Source organism: Macadamia integrifolia, chromosome 2 (assembly GCF_013358625.1).
Source record: "Macadamia integrifolia cultivar HAES 741 chromosome 2, SCU_Mint_v3, whole genome shotgun sequence".
Lineage (NCBI taxonomy): Eukaryota > Viridiplantae > Streptophyta > Magnoliopsida > Proteales > Proteaceae > Macadamia > Macadamia integrifolia.
In genome coordinates, this window is record NC_056558.1 from 23,351,550 (window position 1) to 23,367,738 (window position 16,189).

The 16,189-nt window shown below is 39.4% G+C and overlaps 1 protein-coding gene across 1 annotated transcript in view; it reads left to right on the forward strand.

The window, feature by feature from the left end:
* Nucleotides 1-15,240, forward strand: part of LOC122067349 (regulator of nonsense transcripts UPF3-like) — a 30,239-nt gene extending 14,999 nt beyond the window's left edge. The window contains exons 7-12 of the mRNA XM_042631178.1: nt 1,703-1,850; nt 8,396-8,493; nt 8,776-9,478; nt 9,593-9,714; nt 9,826-9,878; nt 14,316-15,240. Of these exons, the coding sequence (XP_042487112.1) occupies nt 1,703-1,850; nt 8,396-8,493; nt 8,776-9,478; nt 9,593-9,714; nt 9,826-9,864 (1,110 nt within the window). The 3' untranslated portion in view covers nt 9,865-9,878; nt 14,316-15,240. The remainder of the gene's footprint in view (nt 1-1,702; nt 1,851-8,395; nt 8,494-8,775; nt 9,479-9,592; nt 9,715-9,825; nt 9,879-14,315) is intronic.
* Nucleotides 15,241-16,189: the final 949 nt, after the last annotated feature.

Consider the following 16,189-nt stretch of genomic DNA (forward strand, 5'->3'; position numbering starts at 1 on the left):
TCAATTGAGGCTAAGGTTTGTAACGAAGGAAGCCTTCCCTTAGGCGAGTGGAACACTAGACTACTAGAGTCTGGCCTCCTGATTTCTCCCCTAACATGAGTTCCATACCCAAGTTCTAATCAGTTCTGGTAACTTCTGCTAGATCTAATTTCAGGGTTGTCATATTCACTCCATAACGGCTCCATTGGATAATAGTTAGATGGGATTAATTTCCCACAGTTTGAGCTTGGTTCAGTTCCTCGTTATGAGTTCACGCACCTATTTCACAACTGGTTTTCTGTTTATCGAAAGGTAAGACGTGGTCGATTCTTTATTTCATTGAACCCTTAATTCTGTCTTTCCATTATTATCCCCATCTTTCCTCTTAAATCTTGTGTCTAACTTTAATTTGTGCTAATAAAAGGATTACCTCTACTCTTTAATTGGTAATTCCTATCATTTCCATTCCTTCTTGTCTACCTAATTAAGCCTTATAGATTCTGTTTAATTAAAAAGGTGCCACCCTCCTTTGAAAACTTCAGTTTACATAACTACTACCGCTCCCTTGTATTTGGATTTTAATCGTTTGAGTGGGTGCATAAGCGATCCAAGACAGGTTTTCGGAACCCTAGATCCCATCAGCTTTAGCATGCCTAAGTGATGCCTCGACAATTATGAATTGTAGAGGTAGCGTTTCAGTTTTGGTAGCTTTTAGGATGATTTTGACTTGGGAAGAAGTTGCAAGAAAAAATGTGCTGCTGTACATACATTTGATCCTTCACTAATAAAAGGTTTTTACATATAAAGAGGGCAAGATTTCTGATTTCACAGGGGGTGGGGTGGTAATTTCGAGTGCCCCTGTGTCTGGGCACAGGGGCCCCGTGACCAGGCAGCTTTCTTTTTTTCCCATATAAAAAAAATAGGAAAATGGTTTCTGTGGGGGCAGTGTAGGGGCTGCAAGCAGACAAGTGGGGGCCATGAAATAAGATAATAACCCCCTGCCTGATGCTTCTGTGTGCTCTCCCATTGGCTCCCGCGCACATGCAGGGGCCACGCTTCCCTATAAAAACTATAACTGTTATTGGGTTGACAAATAAAATGGCTTTAATATGTAATTTGAGTTATGGGACTTAAATGTCTGGTGGCTGTTTGATTGGACTTGTTGGAAGAGTTTTGGGTTTTCTTGAAGGTTTTGGGGTTCCATTCTGCCAGGATATGGAAGGTATGGCATCATGTCCTCAAGAACTGCCATACAGCTGCAGTTAGGACCCAGGTTTGGTATGGGTGTCTGCATCATCATCTAAGCATTTCCAGTCCAATCTTAACCCTCCATGTTTTGTTTTTTTTATGGTGTGATGACACATCCTTGGGTCTGGTGTTTATAGAGTGCATAGACAGATTTAGAAAAATGCTTTTCTGATCTTCTTCCTATATCATTGAGAAATGAGTAAGACAACTATTGAGGCAAGTTTCTTATAACTTTAGTTCCTATGCTTTTTGCATCACTAACCATTTGCTAGAATGCCTATTTATCCAAGAAGTTGGTAGATACTGAGTTCCTTGTTGTCTCGCTCATGCTCTGGTCTTTTCTCTGTATTTTTTTTTTTTTTATTTATTCTTAACTTTTAGTTGTGTTTTACCTTTTTGCACTTGCATGATTTAGTCACAAGTAAGATGATGTGGTGAGGGTGTTTCTTGATCATCTATCCTGTCTTCTTTACAGTATGTTCTAAGGGACAATGCAAAAAGCAATAGTGGCAAAGACAAGTCAACTTACATTTTAGTGCGTAGGCGAGAAGATCAACAGCTTTTGGAGAAATCTGCTTCTGCAGCTACTGCGACTGGAACAGAAGTATTTGAAGATGAGAGCGGTATGGCTTTGCAACTGAATCTTGAGTTACTCTGAGAAAATCACATAGTTTCTTTGTTTTCACATTATAGGGATGATTTGTAGTTGAATCCCTTTGTAGAAGCCTAAGTGATTAGGTTCAGAAACTCAGTTTAAATTTTTTTATTTTATTTTGGGGGGGGGGGGATGACTTCATTTATTGAGATAATTTAGAACATCCACAGTTGTTCCTGTGTCAAAAATTCTAGTCACTAAGTCAGCCTAACCACCCTCCTTAAGGGACTTGGGAAGAGAAGAAGTGAACACAAGAGTGAGTTCGAGAAGAATGAACTTGTATTGCACTAGAGAGCTCTTTAGTACAAGGCTTGAGAACTCACTTGCTCGGTTGAACACTCTTGGTTGGTCCTTGGTGAGTGTCTTTGCCAAATGAGGCAACACCTATTTGTAGGCACTCCAAGTTACAACGGATGGCTAAGATATTTACAAACGTCCTCCATCTAACGGGTGGGGAGGAAACTAGAAGCTTCCCACCTCCTTATGGAGAACTCTAGAAATCACTCCCAAAATATCTCCTATAAATATCTTATAGAAATATCTACAATAAAATTATCTAGAGTTACTACACCTTTGTAGAAAACTCTAGAACTTGGACCTTACTTAGCCCAATGGCCTAAGTCCATGGGCTATGTTGGGAAGGTCGTGACAACGTGTACAATTAGTGGCACTCAATGTGCACGCATAGGCACACTTCACTTGGGCAACACGCATAACCATACTCAGGCAACCATTGAGGTAGTTAACACTTAGGGGCATACCTGGGGTCACGCATGGTCAATCCTAGCCTCAGGAGGGTGTGGGGGTAGAATTAGAAATATTTGGGGAGAAAGAAAAGGGGAAAAAGACCGGGGGACGAATCTATGCGACACGGGGCTGAATCTCAGTGAATCGTGGCAGCAAGGCCACTCTGCCACTTACAATACCCCGTCGCGTATTTAAGTCGTCTGTAAAGGATTCTACCCATCAACCGACAAGAATTACGCTTCAAGGCAGCCCACACAACACGTCCACTGTGGGGGCTTGGCCAACGACACGTGCCTCTAGGGGCCGGAGGGCCCCTACTACGGGTCGGCAAACGGGCGACGGGCATAGGCATCGCTTCTTTAGCCTGGATTCTGACTTAGAGGCGTTCAGTCATAATCCGACACACGGCAGCTTCGCGCCACTGGCTTTTCAACCAAGAGCGATGACCAATTGTGTGAATCAACGGTAATAACAACACAAATTTGTTTGAAGACCTGAGACAAAAAATGGTTTGGGGAAGTGATTTAAACATCCAACAAAAGAGGGATTGCGCCCCAAGGCCACGAACATGTGCTAGTATCCTGGATCAGGTTATGCATATCCTCCGAATCACTCCAAACTTGTACCACGTTCCACCCTTCCTCTTTAGCTTGCTTTATACTGTAGAGCAGGCTTTGGGATACTGCATCAATGTTTTTTCTTGTCATCAAATATTCTGCACATGATAAGACAAAATTCCCTCTGAAAAAAAACACCGCTAGCACATTCGGAGCAATTTTGGGCTTTATTGGAAACAGCTGCGCAAATTAAATTAGGGAAGTCAAAAGGGGGGGGTGGGTTGTTGGGTAAAGCTTCGATAGATGGAACAGAGTCTGAAGAGTCAGAGCTCATGTTGAAATTAAAGAATAAGTGATAAAAGAATGATCTGGATTTCAGAATTGAAGAATAAGTGATTACAAAATGATCTGGATTTCAGATTTGAATCAAATTTTAATGGATTGCTATATTCAGGTAGAGGAACAGAATATCAAAAGTTGAACTTGATCTAAGGGTCTGATCTCGAGTTTCAGAAGAATCCTACTTGAGATAGGACTTCCCAACTAAGAATCGATTTCTGCAATAACTGGGAGGATTTGAGCAGCAAATAAAAAATAATCAAATTAGCAGCAACAATAGGGAAACCCAACACTATTTGCAGAATAATAATCTGAGTAAGAAGTGACATAGAAACCCATGCTGGCCTACATTACAGAAGAAGGAAGAAAGCCCGCCAGCCCAACCAGCCATTGGGCTGATCGAGCCTGCCAGCTGACCCTCACTTTTTGATCCTATACTGGTCCATACATGCAGCCCTTGGACCAGCATAGATGCCCCTTGATTAGAGCATATCTTGTTCCCTAATTGGTCTTCTGGAAGAGCCCCTCATGCATCTATTGATCCAGCTTGTTGCAAGCAGTCCAGAAGCTCCTTTTTATGCTTTGCAATTTTTCCAATACAGCTGGTTTTGTCTTTGTGTTTGACTAATGAAACCTTAGTTGGACAACTCAAGTAGTCTTCTAGAAGGTCCCTTTTATTTGCCTTTATGCTTTCTTAGTCTACAAGTTAGTTGTTAGTTTCCAAATTGTAAGGCTGTGCCTAAGTCTATATAAGAAAGACCAATGTACTACTTTGAGAGTTAATGAAGAGATATTGATTTGCAGCCATTGCTTGCTCCAAACTTCCTGAGAGAGCATGAACAACAACTGAGATAGCTGTGGGTGAGAGGCCCAGGCTGAGATAGCCTTATCTCACCCACAGCTATCCCATTCCATCCTTCTCTTCTTCTTCTTATTTTCTACTTATTTGTTTGCTGTGAGAGAGTCAATTGAGAGTGTTTTGATCATACTTGAAGACCAGAAGTCAGGTTGTAGATCAGATTGAAGCTCAGCCCCAAAACCCCAAAATCGATTTTACTTTGTCGGGATTTTGGAGCAAGATCGATTCTGGCTGTAACTCCCCAACCAGAAGCCTTCTTCTCAAGCCCTTTTAGGGTTTTGTTGAGGACCCCAAGGGGCCCCTTTGACCTCAGTTTGAAGGCCATCAGAGGCTGGACAGCCAGCCGCATTTTTCTGTCTCCCTGCTGGTTCGAAACCCTGTTTCAGCCAGGTTGCCTGCAACTGTGTTGACTTACTGCAGGCAGCTCTCTTGGAAGATCTATTTGGAGGATATCAGGTCTATTTTAGACCCTATTCTGATCAGGTGTGAAGCTTTTAAGTTTCCCTAATCTCTGAGTTATATTTCATGCCTATCCTAGTCCTTGCATTGCTCTATTTGGGTTCTATTCTGTGTTCAGACCTGTATTTGGTTGTGAGTTTGTGTTTGTGTTTGTGTTTTTTTTTTTCTAATGCGTAGGATGACCATACCTTATATCAAGAAGTATGGCGGAGGTCAGTAACCGGAACTGGATATTAAATAAGCAAACCTTAGACATTAGAATTCCTTGTGGTAGTAGGATTCCAACAATCTGATGCCAGATTCTGAAAGTAAAGCCACGAGTAGATTCAGAATAGAGTTAGTGTGTAAAATCTGAAATCAGAACTGAAATATCATTGGTGATAGGAAAGAAATTGAGACCTGCTAGAATCATAGCATGTGCAGTCACAAAACAGAATAGAACTAGAAGCTACTGACCTTTCCTGAGATTAACTAATGAAGAGGAGGGTTAGAAGAAGAAGATATGACCAGATATCTCACTAGCCTTGCTGGAATCCCACCAGCAGTATTGGAATCTCACCAATGGAGTAGTTGAATTCACAATGAGTGACACAAAATAAGATCAGAAACTTCATGCTTTATTCATATTAAAATCAGTATGCCTTAATGGCTGGTTACAAAAGTATATGTAAACTCTCCAAATATGACTCATAACATGCCTGGAAATGGCCGAAACCAACGAGAATCAAACTGGCTGCATAATCTACCAACAGAAGACTTAAAACAACTCTTAAACTGAGAACCTCCAGCTGTGTTTGGCCTCAAAACAACTCCTAAACTGAGAACCTCCAGACTTAAAACAACTCCTAATGGTGAGAATTACAAAAATGGATACTAAATAAAGCTTACAAGGAAAATCGAAACTCAAAATAGAAACTGAAATACATCTAAGATTGTTATTGACTATGTAACACAAAATAGTAACTAAATAGAATATCTCCTCAAGGCAATGTCTAGATGACAACTCAATTCTTCTGGAAAAGTCTTTCACCGAATAGCAGTTTGATCCATGGTTGGCAAAAACGGGAAGGGAAAAAAATGGAAATAGACAATATGGGTTTTAAACGGTGAAAATTCCATACGGTACAGTAAAAATGGAAAACGGATGGTACGGGTTTTAAACGTGTAGATTTTAAAAAAAGGCAGGATACTCATATAAATTAATACATGAATACCTATCTACATCTAATGTCCAAAACAACTATAACATCTAACATTCTAAGACATATCATCGAAATCCAACCTTCAAAGATGGACTTCCAACTCTAGGTCCTTTGACATGATTAGGAAAGCGATCTATTTTGATGTTAGCTCTAAGCTCTCGCTGCTTCACCTCCGCCCTATAAGTGACTCCCAAGGAACATGTTTATTGTTGTCTCCTGGGGCTTGCCCACCTCCCCCCTCTCTCTTCCCCCGTGATTTTGTTGGCCTAGGCCTTGTGCTTGCTCCCTCCCTCGCTCTCCCTTTTCCCTCACTCCTTCTATTCCCTCTGTCCCTTTGGGTCCCTTATTTATCATCCTCCCCTCTTTTTTCCCTCCTTGGTAATGAATTTATTTATTCATAAAAAACAAAAAAAATCGGAAATGCTGGTCGTTTGCCCCCTTTTCCCCATGTCTTTGGGAAACAAACAGCATGGTTTGAACGGCAATAAGGGGAGCACATTTAAAATGGCGTTTTAAACAGATTTTTGCTAACTATGATCTGATCTCCTAAAACATCTCCACGCAGCATCATCCTGGCCCCCGAAATATGTCCCATCAAACCCAGTGAGAACCAGGCCAAACAAGACCAGTTTAACTCAGATCTGGAGCTGGTTGTGGACCTTGTCCCTATGGATATACTTGTGCTAGACCTGCGATCCACATCAACCGGTTTACATGGAATGCTTTCTTGTCTCTGCTTATTGTTCTTCATTTGTTTGTGAGGTTTCTAATTGAGATTCATATAAGATAGGGTCACTTTTGATGCTGACGGTTTGCTTAAGAGTTTTTACACTCAATTTATGCCCCTGTTTCAATTTTCTGCTACTTTGTCTTTTTATATTTTTCCTGTTTTAATAGCTTTTTTCTTTGTTGTTGATTCCTTCTTAATGTGGTACTTGTGCGAGATTCTATCTTGTGTGAAACTGGGAATCTTTTTTTTTTTTTTGATGATTTATTGGGTGGGAATTGTTGGGAGTAGAATAGAAAATGAACTGATAAATCATAACTTAGGGGTAGCACCATTAGTCAAAAAGATGATGGTAACTCAACTGGCGATGCTTATGTCATGGTTACACTAGTGAGAAGTGATATGGTTCAAGTTGAACACATTCGTGGGTTGAGGGAAAGGTGGAAGTGGTGTGGGCTGAATGCTGAAGTTATGAGAAGAGAGGCGAGTGATAGTTTCAGAATAGAACCTTTCAATCTCACTGAGAAAGATTCAAGAAAATTGGATGGTAAATATTAGGTACAATTCTTCTTTCTGCAGAAAAAATTGGATGGAAGGAACACATAATTTATTATGGAAAACTTGTTCATAGGTGAATGATATAGTACTCCTTAATGGCTTAATGTGATATTTGAACTATGTTTCATGTTTCTTCGTTTTTCTATAATAAATCAAGGCCTGGAGGAAAAACATTATGGCATAATCAGCTCATTATGCTGGCTACGGAAAAATCCTAAGAAATCAGCTGGCTGATTTGATTCCCTCCAGACATGATTGACTTCAAAGAAATGAAAGCACGAAAATGCGCCGAAGAAGCTTACATGGGGTCTGACATGCAATGGGCACCTGGCCTTACTATTGATACTATCCACTACCATTAATAGCGTAACACGATTCAAATTGCTAAATTTACTGAAACAGCAATGTAAAAGATCTAAGGAAATTGTTTTTTATATTCTTATTTCATGGAACTTTCTTAACTAAGATGTCAATGGTCTTTTCTTGTTCAAGTTTTGAGTGTCTTTGATTTGTTCTAATATCATTGTTTCGTGATATACTACTGAGACACTTCTCTTTCGTTTCTTGGTGTATCAAGTTTTAATTTTGTTCATGGCCCGACTGAAATATGTTCATGATTTTAACTGAACAAACTGTAACTTACACATTGCTTCGGTTGATTTTGATTCAAGTACTGATGGAGCTCGAACCATTTCAACTGAAATAACCTAACTTTGACTGAAAAATTGAATGTCTATTAAGTTGGGATTGTATATCTCAAAAAACAGTTGAAAGAGGAATGGATATGGTACTTGAAAAATGACTTGAATTTCTGTTGTGTGTAACTGTGCATGCTTGTCATGCCTATGTGAACTTGGAAGTGCGTAGGAATGGTTCAGTAGACTGCTGTGGCTCTGAAAGGACTGTCATTCAGTATCGTTCTTGCACATTTTCTCACTTTGTGGAGTGGAGTAAAATATTTTCTGTAGAAATGTTCTATTTGTCTAGGTAGGTTGTTGCCTGTCTTTTCACTTCTGCAGTGAATTATTTTGTCCTACATGGTCCATTTATTTGCCGGATTTGCAGCCCATACGAATGATGGAGTCATATCAGGAGTGAATGCTGTTGCTGATACTGGGAAGAAAAAGGTACTCTTGAAAGGGAAAGAACGTGAAATTTATCAGGTAACCTTTTTTTTTTCTTTTATATTTTTTCCTTTTACCTCTGAAGTTTCATTTCTTTTCAGATTTGGATGATTTTTGTGTTCCTTTTCGTAAGTCTTTGTATAATCCATTAAAACATGAGAAAATATCTGGGTGCACATCCCTTGGTAATTGCTCATGTTTTACTGCCTTATACATGCATCCCTGGGGTTTTTTTTTTTTGGGGGGGGGGGGGGGGTGTTATATAACAGCCATGTAACATCTCAAATAAGAAACTCACCAAGTTGAATGACTCACACACAGAACCTGCGGCGTGAGGCTGGTGGGAGGATGGTCAAAAGCATACTTTCGAACAAGGAACCACGTCAGAGTCAATTATCAGCAACATGTCACTCTGACCAGCAAATCCAGACCTTGAATGTAGAGAAGGACAAACGACCACCTCGTCCCATGAATGTACGTTCAGTTTTGAAGGATCACGTTTCTAGTATTTCACAGATCCCGTGTGTTTCTGATTGTGATACAAAGAAGGCTCTTGATGATAAGATTGTCAGGAATGATATGCATGGGTTTGGTTCTGCCAGTGAGAAACAAGAAAAGCGTACCAGAAATAAGGATAGACCTGATCGTGGAATTTGGACACCTCTTCGTCGTTCAGATGGATCACATGCAAGTGATGAGTCCCTATCATTGTCCTCTTCTCTGCCTACACAGTTTCTGTCAGATTCTTTAGATGGCATGAATATTACTCAAAATGTGGGGGTTCGTAAAATTGGGGATGATACAGAGGACACTGATTCTAGTCATAAATCAGCATTTTCTACTGGGAAACATCGTAATCAGGATGCATCTATTCACAGTTCTCGACTAGGACGTGGTGGCAATTCATCTGCCTATGATATTCCAGGAAGTCACGGAGAACTGAAAGCTGATGTCACTTTTGCCGGAAAATCTGAAGTTAAGACCCTTGGAAGTGGACGAAACAATTTTTCTTCTGTTGAGAATGGTTAGTTTTTTCTATCCAAACCTAAGTTGATTATATTTCTGAAATTTACATCATCTTTGGTCAGTTGGTGGTTTGTTTTTTAATACACAACCCATGCTTCTACATTTTCTCCAGGATCCCACCGGCATGCTGGTCGTCGTGGACCGGGACATGGGGGAAAGGATGTTGATGGCTCTATGCATCTTGCTGAGGGGAAGCCCTCCAAAAGAGGTGTTTCTGGCTATGGTTCCCATGAGGTGCGTGGATATGCAGTGACAATTTTATATTTCTGACATGTGTACTCATACATTGTTCTGTTAATTCTAATTTTTGTTAACTAATCCAAGTTTTTACAAAATTTATTGCAGAAGCAAGTATGGGTTCAAAAGTCAGGTTCGGGTTCATAGTTATTCTTAAATTGGTAGGCCCCTATTTCCTGCATGTTTGTTCTTTCGTTTCCTTTCCCTTAATGAAATATAAGGTTATAAGGTTCAAAACATTAAATTGTTACAATCCGGAAGAAATGGTGAGCAAAGTTCCTTATTTGCATGACCTTCTGCGTTAAAATTAATGTCATATTAATTTGCTCATTTTTTATCTACTGTTGATAAACTGCTCCAAATTACTTTGTTTCTGAATAACTGAATGGATTTTTTAATTTCCTAATCAGGGTCAAATTTTAATGGGTTGGATGAATAATTGAGTTCAGGGTTCAGAATTCAGATCATCCTATGAATAAGCTATCAGGCATTCAGGCATACTGTATTAGCCTTTGCTGACCTTCGAGGTTGGCCGCCATAAAGACGTGTTATTGACTACTGCAAATAGTAATTAGCAAGTCTTTGAAATAATTGTTTCATAGGTGCATACATAATTTTTTGCTCTTGGAAACTCTGTTATATATCTCTAAGAGTTTTCAGCGGATGTGGCTACATTTGGACTTGTAGTAATGTTGGCCACACAAGAATCGAAGAGTGATTTTCCCATCACTTGAGGAAATTGACTTTGGAAGCACTGAAGTATATCCTCTATTTCTAAAGAGGATGTTCTCCTCTTTATGCTGGTAATCAGAATTGTAAATTTTTCTTTGTTGGTGTCTGGAGCTGCTGCACTTTGCATTTGCTTGATGAGTATGACTTGAATTCTTTCTACTGGGTCTTGTCTAAAATGTCTTAATGAATGGTTTTGAGCCATTCTGATCCTTTGAATTTCTGTCGTCAATGTAGTGGTGGTGCCTGAGTATGCAAGATGTAATTAATTTTAGTTTATGTAGTGCTCATTATATTTTGAAATTTGAAGGAATTCTAAGATGCAAGAAAGATTTTTATAGGTAATTAAAAATCCGCTTTAGTTCATTCGTGCGTCTGTTTGTAACCAAGAAGGTTACAATTAGATATTGTAACCATATTTTGCCTCTTAAAATTGATGTGTCAGTTACTTGATGGGGTTAAAAATGTAAAATTTTCACCGTCTTCCTTATCTCTCGATCCTCTCCTCAAATGATGGCATAATTCCTCCAACTCCGGCTACTACGTTCCCTTCCGGCTTGTCTCTCTCCTCTCCAATCAATTCTTGTTGGCGCCATAATCCAGTCCGGCCTCTCCGTCCATACCGCTAACTCCTTCCTCCCATTGCAACTTCCCCTCTCCTTTGTGCCCCCTTCCTGTAATTAGCTCCTCCCCTCTCCGATCACTTCCGCTTTGTGGCTAAATATTTTTCTTTGGTATCCTCTTTGCTAAGATTCCTTTATCAATTTGTTACAATTCATTTGTGGCATTCCGTGAAAATGGTTCCCCTGTTTTCTCCATTTCTTTTGGATATTTTTTTCAGAAGATAGATGATCAGTTTTTTCTAGGAAACTTGCCCAGATGAACCTGGATTACTCAATTGGAGGGGTCCCATTAAGCTGATCTGCGTCCCTTCTGATGTATTCCCTACAGTTGAAACCTTTTGAGCCTTCAGAGACTGTTTTGGAATATTTTGAAGAATCCCAAGCTTTTGCTTCCCCCCCCCCCCCCCCTCTTAGAGCCTTCAGACACTCTTCTTCTTCCTCACCTGTGAAAGAACTGATCATCACAGCTGCTTTGGCCCCTTGGTTACTAGCAGATTATCCCATAATTAGCTATGTATTTATTTATTTTAGTTTGTAACAAATACTGGAGTAAAACTATAAAATGTTAAGATGAGGTAGTACTGGACTATTAGGCTTGAGGAGCACCTCAACTGTTGAGATTCCATAAGATAAATCTTTTGTTTACTCTAAATGGGGGTTGAAAAGGGCTGTCGGAAATTTTGGTTGAATGATGTTTTGTGCTCTGCTGGTTTGATGCTTTTGTTGGATTGTCTAAGGTTTGTCTATTTCAGGATAACTTGTAACTGGTTGTGGTCATTGTAGCTTTTTTTGGAGTTTATGGTTCTGATGGGGTACCATCATTCAAGATGTCTCCATTTGTTTCTCCATGTGACAGGTGTGGGCAGTTTGCTAAATAAGGACTGCTGGTTTAGATAATAAGTTAAAAAGGGAAAAAGAATGCTACCCGCTATCGTGTATCTACACCCTATACACCAGTGGGCACGAAAGACTGCACTGCCCCGGCCCCCTGGCTGCAGATGCCTCCGCTCAACCTCCCATTAGTCTGTTAACTGCATAGATGTCAAGGTGCTGCCTTGGCGTCTAGGCGGTTCGCTTGGGGCCTAGGCGACTGTCGCTTTGTTGCACTGTATGCCGCCTTATATTTTTTACACTTATTTATGCCAAATACCATTTAAATAAATGTTTTTATATTTTGTTATTTCATTTACTTAAGATATTTCATAAATAAGCAAATACCCCCTATTTGATTCCAATAAAAATAGTTAAAAAATAAGATTCCAAAAGGATCAAAAGTCAACCCCGGTCCAAGAACAAAAACTGGTTTTTTGGTTATAAGGCGATTTTCAACTTTCGAATACTAAGGTTTTTCTCGATTCTGAAAATTTTATAATTCTTATCATGGTAGAACATTGCTAAACACCAAAAGTCCATTAAAATAATGTTTTATTTTGATGTCCATAAAATTATTTCTATTCAGGCGATTTAACTGCATTCGCACACTTTAAAATTAGTTTGACCGGAACATAACTTTGTCATAACAACTCAAATTTAAGTAATCTTAAACTTGTTGGAAAGCTAGTTTTGTGTTATACTTGATACAGAAAGTGTCATGTAAAATGAAATCATTTGAACAATAAAACTTGTTATAGAACATGAGCATTTCTCTAAATGTCAACAAGACATCATGATTTTTTATGACTCAATGTGAGTATGACTATGTTAATGACTTGATGTTGCTTAATGTTGATTTATTTTGTATGTCATAGCGTATTTATTATAACATATTAAATAACTTTAGAAAATAGGGGAAATAAAAAACAACACATGGGCTATTTGATCGCCATGGCAACGCCATAGGGGGCGATTCACCGCCAGATCGATTAGCCTCCCTTCCGCCGCCTAGGGTCGCCATGATGCCATGACAACTCTGGTTAATTGGCGCAATGGCCGTGCAAGCGGGTAGCATTCTCTTGCCTGTAAGTTAATATGTTTTTGGGGTTGGGCTCAAGTCATGGGTTTTAATGTGATTCCGGCTCTCTTTAAGAGTCTTATATGTCAGTTCAATGTCATCAAAGAGCCCTAGATAGTGTTACTGAATCAAATAGGTTTAGGAGATGGTCCAATATGAGATTCCTTTCCTCACACGCTATATTTCGGTTGTGTGAAACATATAAAAGGCTGGACCTTGGATGTTTATTTATGAAATTGAGTTTTGGGAGACTTGTGGTCTTCTGTCCTTCGCTACAGTCAACCTGATCGCTGCTGTTTCACTCCCATTGTTGCTAAATCCATGTTGTGCTTCCCTTTTTTTTATTTGCCAGTTTTCTTCTCCTCCTCTTGTTTTTGTTTTTTGTTTGAAACTTTTGGTGATTTCTTGGATATATTAAAGCTTTAATTTGCTTTACTTTCTTCCATGTTGACAATATATGATTTTGTTTGGGTACGATGACAATTCACCTGCACCATAACCCTTTAACCCTACCCCTTCCACCCTCCCCCCAACAAAACAAAAATAAAAGGCAGGATTTGATCCCTGGCCTCCACTCTCAACAGATGGAGATCTTACCTCCAGTCTGGATGTGGATTCTCGGATAATATATGATTGTTTCAGTTGGGACTTGGGAGGAATGATTTCAATTGCTTCTGTGAGTTATCGATTCTGTTTTCAAATTTGTATCTTAGGCTTCATTCGTAGTGGAACTTCAAAATATTTTCGAAACAGCCCCGACATTCTCGGGGTAAGGGTGCGTAGTCCCCCCCCCCCCCCCCCCGCACATGCAGGAGCCCCTCATGCAGTCGGCGTACACCTTTTTTTTTTTTTTAATAAATTCATATTAAAATAAACTGGATCTAATTTCTCAGCAATTTTGGGAATTGAATCTGCCAATATTGCAATTCTGGACTTACCAGGCTGTTGTCAATTGATTTAATTTTGTTGGATTCTGAACCTGAATTTTCTGGCTGGTTCTAGGCTTTGTCTTGGAAATTTTTTTATTTGTTAATGTTTTGAACTTGCCAAATGTGGATTTTGACACGGTTGTGGGTGAGCCACCAATCCCTGAAGTTCTGCTGCTGTTGGCTAGCTTTAGAATTTCTGGAAATGGTTTTTATTTGAACTGAAATGTTCCTGCTACTGTTAGGTATTGAAAAGTTATTGTATGGTGGCTTTAGTCTATTTGGGTTTAGTTGTGTAACACTGAAATTATTATATTGTGATAAAACATGCTTCTTTTAGACCCCTCTCATCAATGACCTCTGGTGCAGATTTGGTCCATGTTGCCGCTTGATTTGGGTGTTGGGAGCTTTATCTAAATATCATCTTCCAGTAAAGTGCTCTTTTACATTGTTGGAGTACACATTTGCCACAATTTCCAGGCTTCAAGGTCCAGAATGGTTTGAATCAAGGGACCAAAGACATTCTCTTAGTACAAGACACATGATCAGCATAAAGGCTGTAAGAAAGTTATGGAAGGGAAATCTTTCCTTTTGAAATGCTCTGGAGGAGGAAGTTCAGTTGATCTGATATGATGCAGAGACGGTTTTTGGCTGCTTGATGGATTAAAGAAGTTCCAATCTGAAGAAATGTCAAGATCAGGGAACAAATAGTTGCGGTAGCATTACAGTTTTCATCGGCGTGCGTACCTGGTGGAACTGTTAGTAGAGGAACTATTAACTTTTCCCATTGGGCATTGCAAGACGAAAGCCCGGCTTAATTCATCTCGGTCATTGACTCAAACTCGGATCTGGAGGTGTTCTTGTCTTATAGATGGATTTGTTCTTTCAGTTGAACTGTAAATATAACTTCTGACAGTGAGTGCCTCTAGCTTGACCCACTGTCTATAGATCTGCCTAATTGAGAACCCACAATATAGGTGAGTACTTGTTAGTAGTTCACGTAAATAAGAGCTGTTTGGTACGGGGTTTGATAGAATTTACAGCTTGGGTTGCCCAGACTGACAGGAATTTGTGGGCAGAGAGGGGGTGCTGGTGTGAAGCAGATTGGGTTTTTTTGTTTGGGGTGGGGGAACTACTTGGTGTTGCTTTGTGTGGATGAATGGAATTATTGGTTAATGGTTATGTAATCTGTTTTCAGGTATTGCTGCTGTATATTTTTCTCAGCGGGACCTGATCAAAGTGTTTTCTGATATTGTCAAGTCTCTCATATTCTCAAGTATTTGTCAGTTTTGCATGTGTTTTCATTGCATTTTAGAATCTACTAGAAAAGCTGCCAACGCGATCAATGGTATTTGCAGGGTGGGCACATAGGGTTTTGGGTTGCCAGATTGGTTGGATAATTGGCAGTTGGAATTGTGGGCTTCAATTCATTCATTATCATGGCAGCGAAAGTCAATGCTCATATTGCCACATTCTGAGTAATATTATGAGCTTTATCTAATGTATGGCCATATTTAGACATCAGTTTTTCCTCAACATTCAAAATTAAAACTCAAAAAACTTCTGAATCAGTCAACCATGGAGGTTTGTGCCCAAAGTATATAGGCCACTACTTTCCTATTACTTCCGCAATGAACCCTTGTGTGGTTATTTTCAACTTTATTAGAACAATCTCATGGTTATAATTCTCTGAGTAAATGAATGTATCTTTAAAGGGATATTAGTGCATCTCCACATTCAGGGTAATCCAATTCCATTTAGTCCGTAAGCTTCAAAACATCAATATGTTGAAGTTTCAACATGTGATCATTGGTGCCTTAAAAGTATCTCAGTACCGTCTTTGCTACCTTCCAATGTGACATATCTATCGAGATTCTACTCCCCAGCCTGTGAAGGTGATACCTCATCCTATGCATTTCTTGCTCGTCTAAGGTTGTTTCCAAACACAGTTATAGACTAAGTCTGACACACTTGACAACATATGCTAGACTTGATGAAGAGTTCTGCATCTTGAAACATTACATTATTATTTTAATATAGCCCTTTGGGACAATCGTAGGTCTCATCAGATCAATCCCAGTGTACCAAGATATTGTGTAACAACCCTAGATCATTACTAGCCAAGATTATGCCATTGACATATGGTACCAAAATAATGAAATAGATTTTCTTGATCTTAATATAGATACATTGACTAACACGATTCTCCACAAAAATAAAAGAAATAAATGTGGTGTCAAACT